General features: G+C 48.8%; 1 protein-coding gene across 3 annotated transcripts in view; it reads left to right on the forward strand.

Moving 5' to 3' along the window:
* The window catches only part of LOC148513519 (surfactant protein C-like), a 144,408-nt gene extending 135,857 nt beyond the window's left edge, over positions 1-8,551 (forward strand). For all 3 annotated transcript variants that reach the window (XM_088481866.1, XM_088481869.1, XM_088481868.1), the window contains exons 4-6: positions 3,656-3,772; positions 6,875-6,997; positions 7,509-8,551. In XM_088481866.1, the coding sequence (XP_088337992.1) occupies positions 3,656-3,772; positions 6,875-6,997; positions 7,509-7,592 (324 nt within the window). In that variant the 3' untranslated portion in view covers positions 7,593-8,551. The remainder of the gene's footprint in view (positions 1-3,655; positions 3,773-6,874; positions 6,998-7,508) is intronic.
* The last annotated feature ends 10,745 nt before the right edge of the window (positions 8,552-19,296 follow it).

Genomic DNA, 19,296 nt, shown 5'->3' on the forward strand with positions numbered 1-19,296 from the left:
TGTGGTCAGCAGGTGGCGATAAACGAGAATCAGCATTGCAGACACTTGTAGGGGGTTGTAAGTTTCGCTACAGAAGATGAACATGGGGTCAGTTCAATTAACTCGCCATCACATGCGAGGGGGGCGATTTGCCGTTGCAGCAGTGTAAAAACGCCACCAACAGCAACTGAATTTCATTTATATAACAAATATCCATATAGTCAGTGCTTAGTGCCTAGAAGCCAGATAGGGCTGCCGTAATAGCAGGGGGGTGGCTTCCCATAGGAAGCTCTCTGTTTGCTAATGCAGTCCAGACTGGCAGTCCCAGAGGGAGAAAACGCCTATCCCTGGGACTGCCTGTCTTGCCTATCTGGCTGTTATCAGCCAGACAGACTGTAATCACCACCAGGCGGGTGGTGGATTTTACTGGGGGGAGCTGCAGTCCCGAAGCCTCTAGGTAAAATTCGCCACTAACTCAGTGAAGACACATCATTCCTATTGGGGTAGGTGCCTGACCCTCACTGTCCCTTCTAGTGCCTAACCCTAACCATTGGGATAAGGGCCTAACCATAACCCTCCCTCCTGGTGCCTAACCCTAACCGTTGGGATAAGTGCCTAACCATAACCCTCCCTCCTGGTGCCTAACCCTAACCATTGGGATAAGTGCCTAACCTTCGGGGTAGGTGCCTGACCCTAACCGTCCTTTCTAGTGCCTACCCCTAACCCCCGGTAAGTGCCTAACCCTCCCTCCTGGTGCCTTACACTAACTGTCGGGGTAGGCGCCTGACCATAACCATCCTTTCCAGTGCCTAACCCTAACCCTCCGGTAGGTGCCTGACCCTAACCATCCCTCCTGGAGCCTAACTTTAACAGTCGCCGTGTGTGTTCCATGACCCTAACTGTCCCTTCTAGTTGCCTAACCCTAACCGTTGGGGTAAGTCCCTAACCTTCCAGTAAGCGCCTAACCCTAATTCTAACCCTAACAAAAAAAAGGTGTTCGACCATTTTGGTGTCGACCTTTTGACACCGTCGACCATTTAAACCTGTCGACATTCTTCCATGTCGACTTTTAGTGTGTAGTCCTTTTGTCCAGGTCGACCTTTTGTCCCTATCGACCTATTGCCTGTCTAACATCTGGGGCCAAATGTAATAGGTTGCGAATTTGTAAAAAATACGAGTTTAACGCTAAACTTGCATTCTTTTACTCACTTGCAAATGTAATAGGGGTAAAACTCGCATTTTTCAGGCTTCACTCGCACATATTACTGCCTGAGAAATCAATAAATAACAGATCAGCTTCAGGACATCCTGAGCAGGTCAGAGTAATGGTGCGTACACACTACACGATATGCTCCCTGAGCGATATCGTGTAGTGTGTCCCCGGCAGGCTGTGCTCAGTGTCGTTCATGACATTGAGCACACCCGCTGAACGATATCATTAACGATATCGTTCAGCGCCGGGCTCTCTCCCCCATTCCCCAACATGCAGTAACCTGACGACGTCGTCAGGTTGGCCTGCATGTTAACCCGATGAACGATAATGACGAACGACCCGCGGGAACGCGCGTCGTCGTTATCGTTCATCGTTTTGGTGTAAAACATGGATGATAAAGTGGACGACTGAACGATATCGTTATCGCAATGCCCTTCCTCCCGGCATGGTATCAGAATATCTCTTATCTTTTTTTTCAACCCCCTGGATGATCCACGCATAGGAGAGGTGAGTATGGATTTTTTTTTCAGGTACCCATGGATGCTACTTGGAGAAAGGGACATGATTGGCTACAGGGATACTAGGTGAGTATGGGGCCTATTCATCAACACTAAAATTACGTTTTTAAGGACATTTTCCTTAATTAACGTTATTTTAGTATTCATGATGACACTTAGCGCAGGAAATAACACTGATATCTCCTTGCTAAGTCCCCCTGCGTTAATTTCCACACTCCCCATACATTAGTACATTAGTATGGGGATATGGAAATTATGGTATTCATCAAATTCCGAAAATTATGTATTTTCGGAATTTGATGGAGTTACTATTCGCCACTGTGAGGTGGCGAATAGCAGGTAACACTTACCTGTGTCAGCTGGACAGGTCCCCCGATGTCTCCCTCCGGCGCTCTGGTGCGTCCTCTGGCTCCGTCTGCTATACGGTCATGTGTTCTACCAGCAGAACACAATAAAGTTTAGAAAAAAATATATATATTTTTTTTTTCTATACAGTACTGTGTGCTGCTGGGAGACCACATGACCGCATAGCAGACGGAGCCGGAGGCTGCTGCGCGAGCAGGTAATTGCTGAACGGGGGGGAGGTGAGCGGGGAGGGAGGGGGGGCAGGTGAGCGGAGGGGGGTACACAAACTTACCGCATCTGTAGGCAGTGCTGCGCATGCGCTGGTTTTACAGATGTAACAGCGCATGCGCAGCACTGCTTCCAGATGCAATAAGTTAGTGTAGACAGGGGTAACTATCTATTTCCCGAAAAGCTGTCATCGCAAAAATGACAGCTTTTCGGAATAGATAGTTATAGGGAGGAGGAATGATGAATCCTCCGGTAATTAGGTAGAACTCCATGCGAGTTCTAAACCTAATTACCTCCTGGGAAACTTTAGTTATGATGAATAGGCCCCTATGTGAGATAGTGAGTGTGTGTGCGCCTGTATGTTTAAATAAAATTGTACTATTATATTTCTTTTGCAGGAGAACTACAGGTACCAGCGGGCCCATAATGCCCTGCATGCTGGTACTTGTGGTTATCCAAGTACCAGCATGCGGGAGAGGCTTGCTGGGACCTGTAGTTCTATTGCAAAAGTCAATATTTACACTTCTATCTTTTACACCACATTTACACTATCAATGCCCTGGATAGGGGGACCCCTTTTATTAAGGGGTCCCCACCTCACCAGGGATCCCCGGCCTGGGCTGACTAGCGGTCAGTGTTAATGCTTTGGCAGGGGGACCCGGTGAAAGGGTTTCCCTGGATGTGGCATTACCCCCCCTCCCCCCACCCCCCCCCCCCCCCCGCACTAGAAAAAGTTTGGTGCTGGTTATAGAAATTACAGGAGAACTCTACTCGTTTTGTCCCCTGTATTTCCACAACCAGGACCGGATCTGAAAAGCCCTGTGCTGGCACAAAATACAGAGGCCCCCTACGCATTTTGTCCCCTGTATTTTAATAACCAGCACAGGCTGTACAGAGCCCGGGGCTGGTTATGCTTCTGGGGAGGGGGTGCAGAGAATGTTTATTTTTTAACGGACAGACAGAAGCCTTCACGGATCTCACTGATCTGTGAAGGCTTCTGTATAACTCGCACCTTTTAATGCTAGTCGCACAGATTCGCATAGTGTAGTAGCCTCGAGGTCAAAAGTTGGCAGGATGTAACAACTTCCAAAAAAGCGAGAAGGCGCGAGTTGGATTTAAACTAAAACTCTCACCCTATTACATTTGGCCCCTGGTGTCTATCTAGACATTGTCGAACTTTTACCTGTCTATCTATAAAACCGGATACGATCTGCACATGCGCAGTGCGGATCTAAAAACATCAGGTTTACGTACATCTCCGTCTCTGTTTTAGGTCCGCGGTACCAGATAGGAATGGTCTGTTTGACTTAGAAAATATTTTCCATAGACATTTACCAAAACCTGTTTGAGCGTTTCCATATTTACCCCCCAGGATATAATCGGGTTCAAGCGCATGGGCAGCCAGAAATGTTACATCATGGATATGAAGACTAGTGACGTACCTACAATGACCGATATTTTGAAGAGCATTAAAGACTTCCAGAAACAGGTATGGCCAGTCTCACCAGTACACATCTGACATTGTGAACTTATGTTGCCCCCTAGTTGGTTTGTATGGGGTTGCGCATACCACCCCCTGTGACCTGTCCTCCATGATCACTCCTGCTGGTGTCACTTGGCCAAATGAGACTCTCGCCGACTGCTAATCTAGCGCGCTCGTTGCCACACGTGCCCTAACAACCTCTTATTGGCCGCTGTCAGTGACCAGTCAGACGGCAGCAGCTGCACCCATAGGTTATTTCATCACTATAACCCACAGACTGTCCTGTGTCCATGGTACACTGCCGATACCTGTTGGCAGAGGATGGGTAGAGCCAGCCACTCGTGAACCACAGACTCCACATTAACTACATTGGGAACAAACTGACGCAGTTTCCAGGTTCCTGCAGTTGAGCGATTTTTTCATATTTTGCACAAAAAAAGTCTGAGAAATCCTGACTGCGCACGTGCAAAGCCAAAATACAATAAATCACATAAACTGCTCCAAAGTAGGCTCTCAGCGGTGCACTCACCCTACGTTGGCTCACATACAACGCCTAGCTGGGTCTTGTAGTGCCACTGAATGCAGGAATGGACTGCCGCAATGCTTCTTTAACCAAGCTATACTGTGGCTCTCCCTGCTCTCCACTTGGCACACTTGGCTGCACCAGGACGCTCCTTTCACTTGTCAGCAACGATCTGTAAAAGTTCTCTGCAGTTCAGACACTGTGTGGTCTATTTACTAAGCAGTGTTAGGAAGACAGAGTGATAAGTGATAAGTTGCCAGCCAATCAGCTCCCAACTGTCAGTTTTCACACACAGCCTGTGAGATGACAGTTGGGAGCTGATTGGCTGGCACTTATCACTGACTTATCACTTTTCACTCTGTCTCCTAACACTGCTTAGTAAATAGACCCCTGTGTCCGATGTTTTCGGGGTCTACGCAGGCACTAGACCATACTTGCCGACAATCTGGCTGCCCCTTCCGGGAGGGAGCAGCCAGATCGGCATGACTGGGGGGCGTGACCAACAAACGGGGGCGGGGCCGGCCAGTGGATGAGAGTTTGCGGGCGGGGTGGGGGGCGGAGCCACGCAATCACATCATTTTGGCCCCGCCCCCACTGCACACTGCCTATATTACAGGCAGTGTGAAGCAGGGGGCGGGGCCAAAATGACGCGATTCCACATGAATCGCGTCACCGCCGTCCTCCGCTGCGGGGGCTTTACATGTAAGTACGGGGGAATAGAAGGGGTCGCTGGCAGCCGGGAGGATTGCCTGCCTTCCCGGGAGGTCGGGAGCGGCACCCGATTTTCGGGAGGCTCCCGACCAAATCGGGAGGGTAGGCAAGTATGCACTAGACCCGTGCTGAATCTTGCTCACAGTCCCCTCCTGATTGATGATTGACATGCTGCTGTGTTTGGGAGGTGTGGCTTGCCACCGTACCCGGAATAGGGGGCGTGTCGGGACGAGGCCAGGGTGCATCGGTGAATGCAGATTTTTCTGGGCTTGCTAGTGACCAGGCACTGGCCAGGCTGAGGTAAGCTCCGGGTAATTTCAGCCTGGCCAAAGGAGCAAGTCTACAGACGCTGCACTCAGATCGCAAATGCATTCAATGTATTTCATCCAGACACCTCCTGCTGAATTTGCTTTTCATTGGATGGTATTATACAGCCGCCTCTGTGTGTCTGTGCAATACCGTCCATCTCTAAATCAGGCCAACTGTCCCCAACTACTCGCTCTCTCAAGGGGTTTTTATATGCAACCTCTCCCCTCCTATATACGTTCCCTTGCTCCACTGCTTCACCCTTGGTACATGTGGGAGATGTCATGACGTCTCTCCCCACAGGCCCACGCAGTGCGGGAGCCGGGAGGTGGAGCTGGGTGGCTGTGGGTATCCGGATATAAGGTGGCAGAGCCGGGCACACCGCTAGCGTATCCGGCGATAGGGATTGCAGTGGGGGGTTCGCATGGTGGGTTCCGCCCCCAGGGCAACAGCTCTAGCCGCACTGTACTGCTTACAGCCCCGGCTGAGATCAGGATTTGCATATTCCCGCAACGGCTATTGCGAGATCGGCTGCATTACCAACATCTCTGAATCAGTCTAATTAACATTTTAACATCTCTTTTTAGATTAAGGGCCGTATTCAATATGAAGTGAAAAGTCCCGTACTTTTCGCATGCCGGACTTTTCGCCGACATCGCTAGTTTTGCAAGCACGCATCCGAAAAAGCGTCCCGGCGAAACTCAAACAGGCGAAAAGTGCTGGCAGATATGGGGAAATCAGCCTGACACCCCCCAAAAGATGTACTGACATGGGGGATCACTATGGAAACCCCCGATTAGCCCTGCTGGAGGTATTTGGGGTGGTTAAATGCTCTCAATTGGTGCTATTTAGCGTCTTTGCAAAAGTGGTGAAGAATAGCATTTTGCTGTTTTTTTTGCAAAAATAAGTAGTCCCAGCAAATTTGGGGTACATGAAAATGGGTGCAAGCATGGTTAAAAATTGCTAAAGTTAGGTCTTAAAAAGCGTTAAAAACGCACCTGCAATCAAAAAAACACCTCCCCCATACTTACAGACACCCCCAAAGTCTATTTCGCTAGTTTTTAAGTTTGTACCACAACTTTGAATTTTTCACCCCCTTTTTCAAAGTAATTTTTTGGGGTGTTCCTCAATTCTTTTTTGAAGTTTTTTTGACGCAGTTTACCTTTTGGGGACATGTCCTAAGGATGCTTTCCCCACCTTTGCACCCCAAAATTGCAATTCTGCACTTATTTCTGCCAGCTATTCATAGGCGAAACATTTCCGCCGGGTACGTTGCATTGCGTTTTCGCACAGGCGAAAAAGTTGCAAAAATATAATACGGGGATAAGTTTACGCTGGCAAAATGACGTCACAGCCGAAACTTTTTTGCAAAAAACGCCTTTTCGACGCTAATTGAATACGGCCCTAAGGCTTCATTTCTCGATATATAGATGATCCCCGTAAAAACCTATTTGACCTTTATTAGAAAACACAACAAAAGTTTAATATGTGATTGTACTGACCATACTGTATGTTACCCTATTTCAGCCCCCTCCTTCTGATGTAATAATCCTCCCTTATTCCCACAGAACGTCACAAGTGAGAACGACATATCATACAGTCTTCTGGAAGGAGAGGAAGCCGATCGCACCAAACTGGGGCTCCCCATTAACATTCTCTGCAGTGATGTCCCCATCCACTGGGCCACGCAGGTGAGGTCACCTGTGATTACTGTACCTCACAGTGCGTTTATAGCGGCATAGAGACGGGAGCACTTTATAGCTGGACTATTAGTCCTTTGTATCTCTGCCAGATCTTTACCTTGCTGAGTGGGAGTAGTGGTTAGCTCATCCACACCAGATCTGTATACAGACTATGCTGACTGATGCTGAACGTGCGCCTGTTGGTGGAGGGTATCTTGCATGTCTCTGACTGCGTTATGCGTGCTCCGGAACTACGTGTGCGAAGCTACGGGCAATGCAGAGCCATATTTGCAGCCCCGTTTATGTCTGAGGAGGCGCGTAACTGGTCTTTAACAGGAATGGCTCATATAGGAAAAATTTCCAGGTGTTTCATGTGCGCCAAGAATAGGCTGGCGCAGGTGCGCTCTGATGACGATTAGCCAAACCGAAGCATTATGAAAACACAGGAATTGTGTGTCGGTGTCTCTGTCGCTGATAATTACACAGAGCTAATTATAGGTCTATATTCCCCCTTTTCTAGAACAAGTCCCCCAACCAGCGTTGGAAATTCACCATCAAATTCAATATCTTTGGAGTGAATGTGTCCTTCACCTTCCAGTCCTGAGGCGAGGTTTGCGCCCTTATAACAGGACTGCGTCGCTGGGCAATGGCGCAGGAGTTGGACACTTCCAGCGTGAGACTTGGATCGCTGACTTACTCGTTTCCTGCCATGTTCCCCGATGAGCGACTTCCCTGTATGAGACAACCTTCCGAAAATGTTCCACCGATCGTCTAGTGAATATCGGGACGTGCGTAATACAGAAATCACACGGAGCTCCGGATCAGTGCGGTATATTGCAGTGCGCTCTGTGTAACGGGTGTAGTTTCATGGACGAGGGGTCATATTTTAGCACCTTGCATTGTCTTATTGGGCCTGATTCAGATTTGGACACAATGACGATATTTACGCAGATTGAGCGATTTTTAGCCATGACATGTGCGTGTAATCCGCACTGCGCAGGTGCAGCAACTGAATTGCTATTACGCTGACACAGAAGATTCATTCGTAAACTGAGTGACAAGTAGTCATTAGCAGGTAGTCACCGTTTCGAGGAGTTAACGAGGGATGGTTAGAAAAATGCAGACGCGTTGGTCCGTTTATACACTATTTTCTGGGCGTGCATAAATTAGCCACTGCGTCCTTGCTGATGGCCGCCTGATCCGCATTCAATGTTTCCGGTTTTGTGCGTGAGCGGCGGATGTGAGATGCTTTCAGTGGGCATCTCTAAGCACTGGGCAGTGAGTAGCTCATTAGCATATTTTCGCAATTGCAAATCCGTGAGAGATCCCAGCTGCGATTGCATTTGCGTCCTCATCTGAATCAGCCCCACTGTCTGTAACGTTTCATGAAGCCACATTTCTTGGAATTTTATATTAAAGGTATATTCTGTACATTGTATAATAAAAAACTATAAAGCTCTCTGTGACCCTTATTATTAAGAGAAATAAGGGCGTTTTCATGTCTAAGAGGCCTAATAATCCAACTTTTAAAATATTTGCAGGAGTAGGACGGAGTGCATTTCATATGCATGGAGGTGATTAAACACCCGAACCTGTGGGTGTTGGTCTCTGGACAAGAAGGGGCTAGTTGTTTGGTGAGGATTGGGCATGGGGTGGGGTTAGGTTTGGTTAGCCTATAGGATTGGGCATGGGGTGGGGTTAGGTTTGGTTAGCCTATAGGATTGGGCAGGGGGTGGGTCAGTCCTATTTCAGAGTTGCTGCTTGGCAGCCGATTCATAGAAATGTCTCTGGTCGGCTGTTTCCCGCCCTCCCTCCCTTATTCATTGAGTTGTTTGGTGTCGGCTTTTCTTGTGGCGGGAAAGAACGGTAGCAGTCACCATCTGTCTTTGGAGCTTGAGGTGCTCTCCCTTCCAATACATGGCTTAGGCTGATTTTACCCTACTGGGGTCAGCGGCAACCACCTAACCAGGTGGGCCTCACGTCATGTCATTGGGGTGGGAGGTGGATACCTTGGGCGTGGTAATGGGCTGGCTGCTCGCCTCCCATTTAGAAGCTCGATGTGAGTATGCAGTTGGTGATCTTGCATTGTGGGGCCGTTCTTTCTGCGCCACCATACTTTGTCTGTCTTTCTTTCTTATTCTATCAGTTAGTTCAGTTATACATTAAATAGTCTCATTAGTTTATAAATAAATAAAGCTGACCTTCCTTTCCCCTTATATAAGTCTCTGTATCGTTATTTCATTATGATTCTGGTTGATGTTTACCCTGCACTAGGAGGGAACATTCATCAGGCGATGGGGAGTTTAATGGATCCCCCACTAATTACCTGGCAGAGAAGCACTGGGTAGGTGGCAGAGGAGCGCATGGCAGATGGCAGAGGAGCATATGGTAGGTGGCAGAAGAGCACATGGCAGAGCAGCATATGGTAGGTGGCAGAGGAGCATATGGTAGGTGGCAGAGGAGCGCATGGCAGATGGCAGAGGAGCATATGGTAGGTGGCAGAGGAGCGCATGGCAGATGGCAGAGGAGCATATGGTAGGTGGCAGAGGAGCGCATGGCAGATGGCAGAGGAGCATATGGTAGGTGGCAGAGGAGCATATGGTAGGTGGCAGAGAAGCACTGGGTAGGTGGCAGGGGAGCACTGGGTAGGTGGCAGAGAAGCACTGGGTAGGTGGCAGAGAAGCACTGGGTAGGTGGCAGAGGAGCGCTGGGTAGGTGGCAGAGAAGCACTGGGTAGGTGGCAGAGAAGCAGTGGGTAGGCGGTAGAGGAGCACTGGGTAGGCGGTAGAGGAGCACTGGGTAGGTGGCAGAGAAGCACTGGGTAGGTGGCAGAGAAGCACTGGGTAGGTGGCAGAGGAGCGCTGGGTAGGTGGCAGAGGAGCATGTGGCAGAGGAGCACTGGGTAGGTGGCAGAGGAGCGCTTGGTAGGTGGCAGAGAAGCACTGGGTAGGTGGCAGAGAAGCGCATGGCAGATGGCAGAGGAGCATATGTAGGTGGCAGAGGAGCACATGGTAGGTGGCAGAGGAGCGCATGGCAGGTGGCAGAGGAGCGCTGGGTAGGTGGCAGAGGAGCGCATGGTAGGTGGCAGAGGAGCACATGGTATGTGGCAGAGGAGCACATGGTATGTGGCAGAGGAGCACATGGTATGTGGCAGAGAAGCACTGGGTAGGTGGCAGAGGAGCGCTTGGTAGGTGGCAGAGAAGCACTGGGTAGGTGGCAGAGAAGCACTGGGTAGTCGGTAGAGGAGCGCTGGGTAGGTGGCAGAGAAGCACTGGGTAGGTAGCAGAGAAGCACTGGGTAGGCGGCAGAGGAGCGCTGGGTAGGTGGCAGAGAAGCACTGGGTAGGTGGCAGAGAAGCACTGGGTAGGTGGCAGAGAAGCGCTGGGTAGGCGGCAGAGGAGTGCTGGGTAGGCGGTAGAGGAGTGCTGGGTAGGCGGTAGAGGAGTGCTGGGTAGGCGGTAGAGGAGCGCTGGGTAGGTGGTTCCAGAGGCCGGAGCTAATCCAGTGCTCAGCATCTAGAGCAGTGATTCCCAACCACGGTCCTCAAGGCACACTAACAGTCCTGGTTTTGGTGATATCCATGCTAAAGCACAGATGGTTAAATCAAAATAACTAAGATACTAATTAAGTCACCTGTGCTCAAGTATGGCTATCCTTAAAACCTGGACTGTTAGTGTGCCTTGAGGACCGTGGTTGGGAACCCCTGATCTAGAGGGTGTCCAGTATCCTGGGTTTCTGTGGGGTCCAGAGCGAGTCCAGTGTCCAACGTAACGTCGGTGGGGGGTTACATTGGTTAGGCGCATTTAGTGGGGCTGAGCCTCTAACTAGTTGTGGTGGGGGGAGAGGGAGCGCACACTCAGCGTCATCAGCCGCACAGGTGCAAAGAAAAAGCGAGTTACACTGCTCATCACCTGCACGTTTCTAAGGCGTTTCTCCATCTGTATAAACAAGGACTACGCCCTCTTCTATGTACAATATAAATAAATCCAATCTGCTGCTTAATGATACAGAGGAATCAGGGAAAGCGAGAGAGGGGTGCCCACGCCATAATAATAATTAGGGAATTCTCACAAAGCTGGAACTGGTTTCCTGGAAGAACAGTCTCAGGGATGTAGAGCTGCGATTCATGTCTGCATACGGAGCTGAGACCCTGCGCTCTGTAATACCCGACCGCAGACACCGCCGCAGGACACGGTCATTTATCAACGAGTTTTTTCATTAATAAATAAACTCGATAATAAACTCGCTGTGTATGATAACGGTGCTCCAACCAATCAGCTCCCAACTGTCATCTGTGTGTAAAATGACAGTTGGGAGCTGATTGGCTGGAGCAGCATTTATCATACACAGCGAGTTTTGTCACTCGCACTGAATGATAAAACTCGTTAATAAATGATGCCCTGGCGAGGGGCACCGGCCTGGTAATGCGCACCACTATAGCTACATGCACCACAACTACCGAGTAGGTGATAGTTTATTACATTTATATATACGGGATGCAGTCAGGAAGCCGACTGTCGAAATGCCGACCGCCGGCTTCCCAACTGTCTAATCCCGGCAGGGGTCTAATGACAGGCGTCAAAATCCCAACGCCTGTCATTTTATCTACGCCAGGAGCTTGACGTCCGGCATACCGATCGAAGGTAAGGCGGGCGCGGGGGGGAGGGTTAGGTTTGGGGCTCCCGGGGGACACTTAGGGTTAGGCACCTCCCCGGGAGTGTTAGGGTTATTCTAGAGGAGGGGGGGTTAGGTTTAGGCACCCCCCTGGGAGACATAGGTTTAGTCGGCGGGGAAGGGAGGGCTAGGCTTAGGCACTTACAGGGGGGGGTTAGGGTTAGGCACTTGGGGGGGAGGTTAGGATTAGGCACCCCTAAGGGAGGGTTAGGGGGGGTTAGTTATACTTAAAATACTTGCCTGTCGGGATCTTCAGTTGCCGGCGGTATTTCATACCGATCCCATAAATACAGAGGGGCCTATATATTAAGCCCCACAATTATCCCCTGGTAATTATGATCTATTATTGCTGCTATTTGCAGTAATAACAGAATAAATAACAGGGAAGGTTATTATTACAGTCACGTCGGAGCAGCGCATCCGATCAGAGACTGTCCCGGCAGTGACATAACCCATTACAATTACTTTTGCTGCTTGCTTTTCACAACAGTGAAGGAGGCATTTGTGCTGGGTTATGTGCACGCTCCAGGCTGCTGGTGAGGAACCCGAAGATCACTCTATGGCTCTCAAACTGTGGGACGCGACCAACTCAGCATGGGGACGCCCCTATGATGGGCACCCGCTGCCCACTGCAATGCATGATTCGCTAGCGGTACCTTCAGCCTATCCCCGCAATGTGTGGCGACTTGGGAGAGACGTCCTGACGTCATGTAATGATGATCTGCGAGCAAGGAGCCAAGGGTGTATAAAACTCGCTGTGCCTGCAACACCGAACGGCCACCCCCAGGTATCCGCATGACAGGTCAACGAATTTAGGTGCACTCGCTCCGCAACGAGGGGTCCCTGGAAATGACTGGTGACAATGTTCGAAACGAATAGGATGAGCGATATCTGGTTCTGCCAACGCCGATATGAAATTTGCTAGAACTTCGCAGTAACATTGGGTCTGATTTAGCGGTGGCCGCTAATCCTGTCGCGGCTGCGTCTTTGCACGCGGGGGTACTGAGAATTTATGCTAATGCCACAGCTGCTGTAATTTCTACATAGACATCCACCAGCTACGTCTCTCATCCACTGCCTGCGTACAAAGACGCACCATCGGTCGCACATCGATAGCAACATCGAACTTTGAAGAAACCCAATGGCTGCTCTGAATTTCCATTGGAAATAAGCTGCCGGGGCCAATGAAACATTGTACAAAGCCGCAGTCGCTGGCTGCAACACGCCCCCAAAATGCTTGCGACTCTGCCGCGTTTTACTCCCTCCCGCCTTTACCTCCCATAAACGCACACTGACTGTCAATCACTCACTATTGCTGCCGTCCGTAAACCATCGCAACACATGCGTAGTACAAAGCACAACAACATTGTAACACTCTGTAAATACCGGCGTATAGTCCACCGCCCAATCAGATCCATGGAATCCACATAAGACGTCTCAGTAGCCCATGGTCAGACCGTGTCTGTGGTCCTGATTAGCACAGGACACAAAAGGCTGATTCACTGGGAGAAGTGTTTACATCCACGTTACTGACATCGTCTTACCCTGTTATTTATACTGTAGTTATGTCATTAGCGAGTGAGCGGTATGGAGGTGTAATATGAGGTTACACTCGCTGTCCCCAGAATCGCCCCCTCTCTCTATATAATCATCAGTCCTCCTGAAACTCCCCTCGCCTCTCTCCGCTGGTCTTAAAGGGCCACGGAAAGCCCAAAATGCAAAAATGTTCAGTTATGAACCACGAAAGTAAAATACGCTGTTCAGTGTTACTCTGGCTTTACACTGCGGCTCTGCTCAAAATAAAAGTGTTACTGTAACAAATGCGGCAAATAGCCTTACAGGAACGTAATTTGTGAGTACTGTACTGGGATGATGCAAGTATGGAATTATGAAGACTGTCTGATGCCTCCTGGGGGGTAGATAAGTGGGGGATATATTATCTGGGGTAGACACATGGGGCTCTATGTACTAAACCTTGGAGAGAGATAAAAGGACTATGGGTCTCATTCAGAGCCGCTCGTAAGCGGCCGTTCGCTCGTTCCGAGCGATGTTCGCACATCGGCGCATGCGTACGGTTTGTAATACGCATGCGCGAACCAGTCAATGCGGCCGAAAATCGTTTGTTCGCTAAATAGCGAATGCCTGCTATTTTGAGTGCCAGGAGGAGGCGTATGTGGGTGGTAACAGGGGAAGGTGCTTGAAAACGGGGAGTGGAGATCCGATCGCAGGCGTGCTTAAAGGTCAAAACGGGCGTTTTATGGGTGTGCATAATTAATACAGCAGCGTCACTGACCACGTCACTGGGTTATTTTATAGTCAGAACTGCTCGCAATATAGCGGTAGGAAAAACTAACCACAAGAATAGCGAGCAGTTCATACGCTGTTCGATGTACTCGATTAATCTATTAAATAGCGGACATGACGTATGATGCGAGCGGCCAAAAACAAACGACCGCATGTTTTGTTCGCTCATTCAGACATAGAGGCGGCAACAGACCGCAAAGAGCGAACGGTTCATTTGAATAGCCACCCCCTTTTTCTGAACGAGCGAGCACTAATAGCGTCCGGCTCTGAATCAGGGCCTGATTCAGCACAGATCGCACGGCTGCGTTCGCACGCACCCCGCTCGCTGCGATTGTTGCGTCTGGCGCATGCATCACACTGTGGGAACCATTGTGTGATTTCACCAGAACAGTCCTGAGCGCCCCTTCCTGCGAGGTCACGCCCCTTTTTTGGTACACCACAACCCATTTTCCAGGCGCACACCTACGGCTCGAGCAAATGTAGACACTCGGTACATTATAGAAGATTTTTAGCTTTAGATCACAGAGTTCAAAAGTCTGGGCATCCCTGAGCTAGAGGGTCATATTACGCATCCAAGGAGGTTATACAGCTGTGAGGTATCTACGGCTTTGGAATGTGGGGGGCCTGATTCAGCAGCGGACGCAATGCCAATATTTTCACAGATCGAGCGACTGTTTGCTATTGTGCATGTGCGAACGCCACACAGCGCACGCGTGCACCAAGTGCATTGCGATTACTTACGTACCGAGGATCATTTGCAAAGTGAGTGACAGGTAGTCAGCGTTTGGGCGGGTAACGAGGAGGGTAGTTAGTAAAACGCAGGCGTGTCGGGACTGTATGCAGCTGGTGCTGCGTGGCTGTTGATGTTACCAATGTCTATGCTGTTGCACATCGTGGGACAGATAGGAGAAAGGAGGCAGTGGGCGTCCCTATGCTCGGGGAAGCTTTGGAGCTATTAGCATATTTTCGCAAATGCGTTCCGTGCGGAATCAGACCCAGAGTCTGCAATATTAGTAGGATTCATACAGCCATTATCAAGGGTGAAAATGTTGTATAACTGGTAAATAATAAGGGCCTGATCCAGAGGTGGACGAAGTTGCAACAGCGACTGCATCTTTCTGCTAATGCCACGGCTAGAGGTCTTCCTACTGAGACACCCAACATCTGTGGCGCCAATCCATTGCTGTGCGTATTAAGATGCACCATCGGTTGCGCCATCAAAGGGTTTGCGTACGTCACAGAATCAGGCTCTATGTGCACCACCAGCAAAGTGCAGGACTGCGAGTCTTCATTGGCAGAAAACTGTGCATAACGCACAATAAAAGGAAACAATTATGTATCGCAGGCACAACAATGAGGTACAGGGACAGGCCAATATACTGTTACTGTAGGAACAGGTGCAATTAGAAGTGTGATGTAACTATTGTAACAAATTAGAAATGATTTGCTAACTGCATAAAGATACATCATAGCGCGAGGCAGGAATATGGTACTGTACAGTCATTATTACGCAGGAGGAATGTAGCAGCAGTGAGTTATCTATAAGACTACATCATAGTTTCCTCTATCACTGATGGGCAAGGTGGATAAGAAATTGGGCCTTCATCATACTCGTTACCTATGATAAATGGCGCCCCAGCACAGATGACAGTTGGGAGCTGATTGGCTGGAGCATTATCATACGCAACGAGTTGTGAACGATAAAACTCGATAAATAAGGCCCTTAGAGATTATCAATACAATGTAAAGTTCCCCATGTGAAATCCCTAGTGTGCTGCATGGATACAGCTCTCATTTAAAAAAAAATAATTCTTGAATAAAATATAAAAACTCCATTAAAAATAAAAACAGAATCTTAATCTACAGAACACCCTGCGGTTACTGTAACCACCTGGCCGTAGACCTGCACATCCTACTTACCTACTTTTGAAAGTGGATTTCAGGGAGAGTGTAAAAGCAACTCCTGTGAGCGCTGGTTTGGGCCTGATGAAGCTTGCCACAGCTGGTGAAACGCGTTGCATTGTGGGCATGCGGTAATACACACTAGCCAGCACTAGCAACGTGTAAGAGTCTGCCGGCGGACGCCCATACTTTACATCCATTAGCCCCAAAACCGTCTGCGCTCGGATTATTCAGGAGCGGACAGCCGCTTTCACTGTGAAAGCGGTGTTCTGCTATCCAGGACAAGGAAGACGGACACTAACGAGCGGTACTGAGACTTACCTTGCAGGATTTGGGTGAGTAAAGTGCCGGTTGGGGTGTCACCTTTTTGCCTCATTTTTAAGACTGCTCCATCTGAAGTGTAAAGATCACATCAGTCAGTGACTACCCCTCCCCTCCACTCCACATTCCATTCTTCATTAGGAGTGCACTCTGGAGGCAAGGCGTCTCATAACAACTTGAAAGGTGTACCAGTCATAAAGGATATCCAGAAAACCTGACCTGATCATTTACTATTATTTCCTTACAGAAAGGTATGAACAAGGATTATAAACTGGATTATTACTTTCTGTTCTATGTTTTATATCGGTATACCGGTAGTAGATAGATTTAGTGATTTTTTTTTTACAATTTTTTGATACATCTTGACAGACTAGCTCCCCACTTTTTCCTTTTAGGCACTTATAAGAGCAGTTTTACAATCAATTTATACTGTTATTGTTCCTGGTGCAAATCACAATTCTTAGTTGATTTAAAAAAATACTTTATCTATTAAATATTACTTTATAAATGAATTGCCTTTTACATCTCTTTATTTAAGGTGCACACACACGTAAAGATTTTCTGTCCAACCATCCAACTAGTTGATTGGTTGGAATGAAAATCTGGTAAGGTATGAAAGTAAGGGCTCTATTTATTAACATTATTTTTACTAAAATAAAGTGAAAAAGGGTGTTTTGTGTTTTCACACCCTTTTCACATTATTTTAGTATCACCTATAGTTATTACAGGGCAATTGGAGTAGAATTCGTAAAATTCTACTCCAAGCCCTAATTATCACTTATTTTTAGTAAGCAGATCGCATTTCCCATCATTGTAATGGGAAATGTGATCTGACCAAAGTTACTAAAAATAAATAGTAAAAAATACCTGGGAAAGCCCTGTGATAATAACGCCACCTGGAGGTGGCGTTATCCAGGGTCTCCCCCGGTTACCGGACTCCTGCTCCGCTCTAAAAGGCAGAGCAGAGCCCGGAGCCGGTCCCAGTGATCAGCTGTGTGATCTAAACAGACAGCAAGCTGATCTCTGCTTAAAAAAAAAAAAAAAAGTAAAAAATTACATTTACTTACCTGACTCCAGGGACCGGTGGTCGGGGCTCCGGTGATGTTCTCCCTCCGGTCAGCTGGTCTCCCATGGTGCACTGCGGCCCGGTCATCAGGTGATCGGGTCCCAGTGCAGTATGGGATATCACCGGAGGCCCAGATCATGCAGGTAAGTGCTATTAAGGGAGGGGGGGTGTCGCGGGTGGGTTCGCGATTGCGGGGGGTGGGGCTTAGCGCCAGGGGGCACGGCTTAGCGCCGGGGGGGTAGCAGCGGCGGCCGGTCGGCGCATGCGCGGGCACTTTGTCACAGTATTTTGTGCGAATATAACGTGACTAGTGTGCGGAGGGGATTCGCAGAGACAGAGCTTTATCGCAAGCTCTCATAGGCAAATGCAGGGGGGGTTTCCATCTGCCTGGAAACCCCCTCCCCAGCCCACACCATGACCACAATAGAAATAGTAATATAATGGAATTTTACTAGCGCTGCATGTTCTTCTAAGTATCATAAATGAAATAAACAGCACCACCTGTGGATCTTTTAACATGTATCAGCCAGTAATAAATAACCTGTGCACCAATTAGGGGATGCACTGTTAGGGATGCACTACTATAGAGCCCAATATTTACATATGTGTCCAGGGCAGTGCTAGGTTCTTCTGCTGCTCCCCCAGACTCCCGGACTTGCTCCCATGCCCTGGAATGGAGCCCACATCTAAAATAAAAACATTCAGCTCAAGGAAGATGGCCCTACTGCCGCATCTAATGGCTTACTGTGATCGTTAGTCCTGTATATGCAGGAATTATGACACACAATACACTTTGTATGATGCATATTAAAGCTGGATTAGTGGTAATTATGCCCTCTTCATGGACTGACCACACTCACTCTAAAATGACGCATTTGGAAACCCCCCTCTAGAAATCCTGCGTTTGACACTGAGCTCTGTCCCTGCAAGGGATTTGTAGTAAATCCCTGTGATATTGCCTGAATTTGCAATGCGAATTCAGTCGATAATCTCACACTACAATCTGCATTCAATATGCGGATTGTAGTAAATAGAGCCCTAAATGGCAATCAGCAATTTGCTCCCAAATGCCGTAAAATGGACAAAAACTGTTGTTTGAACAAATTGTTTAGATCAAACATTTAGCAAACTTGTCTGATCGACCATATTCATCTGTTTTCTGGCATCTAGGAGCAAATTGCTGATCATCATTTACTTCCATACGTTACCAAATTTTCATTCCAACCAATCAACCAGTTGGATGGTTGGACAGAAAATCTTTACGTGTGTATGCAGCTTTACTTTGATTCATGTCACATGTGGTGAGTGCTGGTTCACTTTTGGTGTAAATACAGTGTACATCGTAGGTGGTGGGGTGTCCTACATCCTTCCAGCGGCCCCCTTTTTGGTGCTTTGTGATCGCAGTTAAGCGCAACCTTCTTCCCAATTTTTGCTTTACATCTATGGGCTAAGGGCCTGATTCATGGATGTACGTAATGCCGATATTTACGCCGATCGTGCGATTGTTTGCCACTGCACATGTGCGTAGGCAGCACGGTGCACACGCAGCAATTGTTTTGTGACTACGCTCGTACAGCGGATACAATCACAAAATAAGTCAGCGTTTGGTGGTGGTAATGGGGGTGGCTAGGCAAACGCAAGTGCACCTGACCGTTTCATGGGCGTGCATAAATTAGCCATTGTGTTCTCCTTCGCAGCATGAGAGCTCTCTGCGAGATGCTGTGTCTGAGACAGGTCAGACTTGCCGCATATGCTGCCTGGCTGCGCGATCTGCGTCGATGTCACCAATGGTTACGCCGGTTTGTGATGTCGGAGCAGGGGCGTTTTAAGAGAGGAGGGGGCCCGTGTGCAGCCTCCGTTTCGGCCCCCTCCTCTCCATCGGCGGCTCAGCGCGGCCCTGAGCGCTGTAGATTCTGGCTTCATGCCAGAATCTACAGCGCATGCGTGGGTCTCTCCGGGAAATGGCGCCCGCGCCTACTTTCCCGGGGACATCTTTTCTGCACATGCGCAAGAACACTGAGAAAATGGCCGCCGCCATTTT

The sequence above is a fragment of the Taudactylus pleione genome, unplaced genomic scaffold, assembly GCF_031769625.1.
Source record: "Taudactylus pleione unplaced genomic scaffold, aTauple2 ptg000278l, whole genome shotgun sequence".
In the NCBI taxonomy this organism is placed as follows: Eukaryota; Metazoa; Chordata; class Amphibia; order Anura; family Myobatrachidae; genus Taudactylus; species Taudactylus pleione.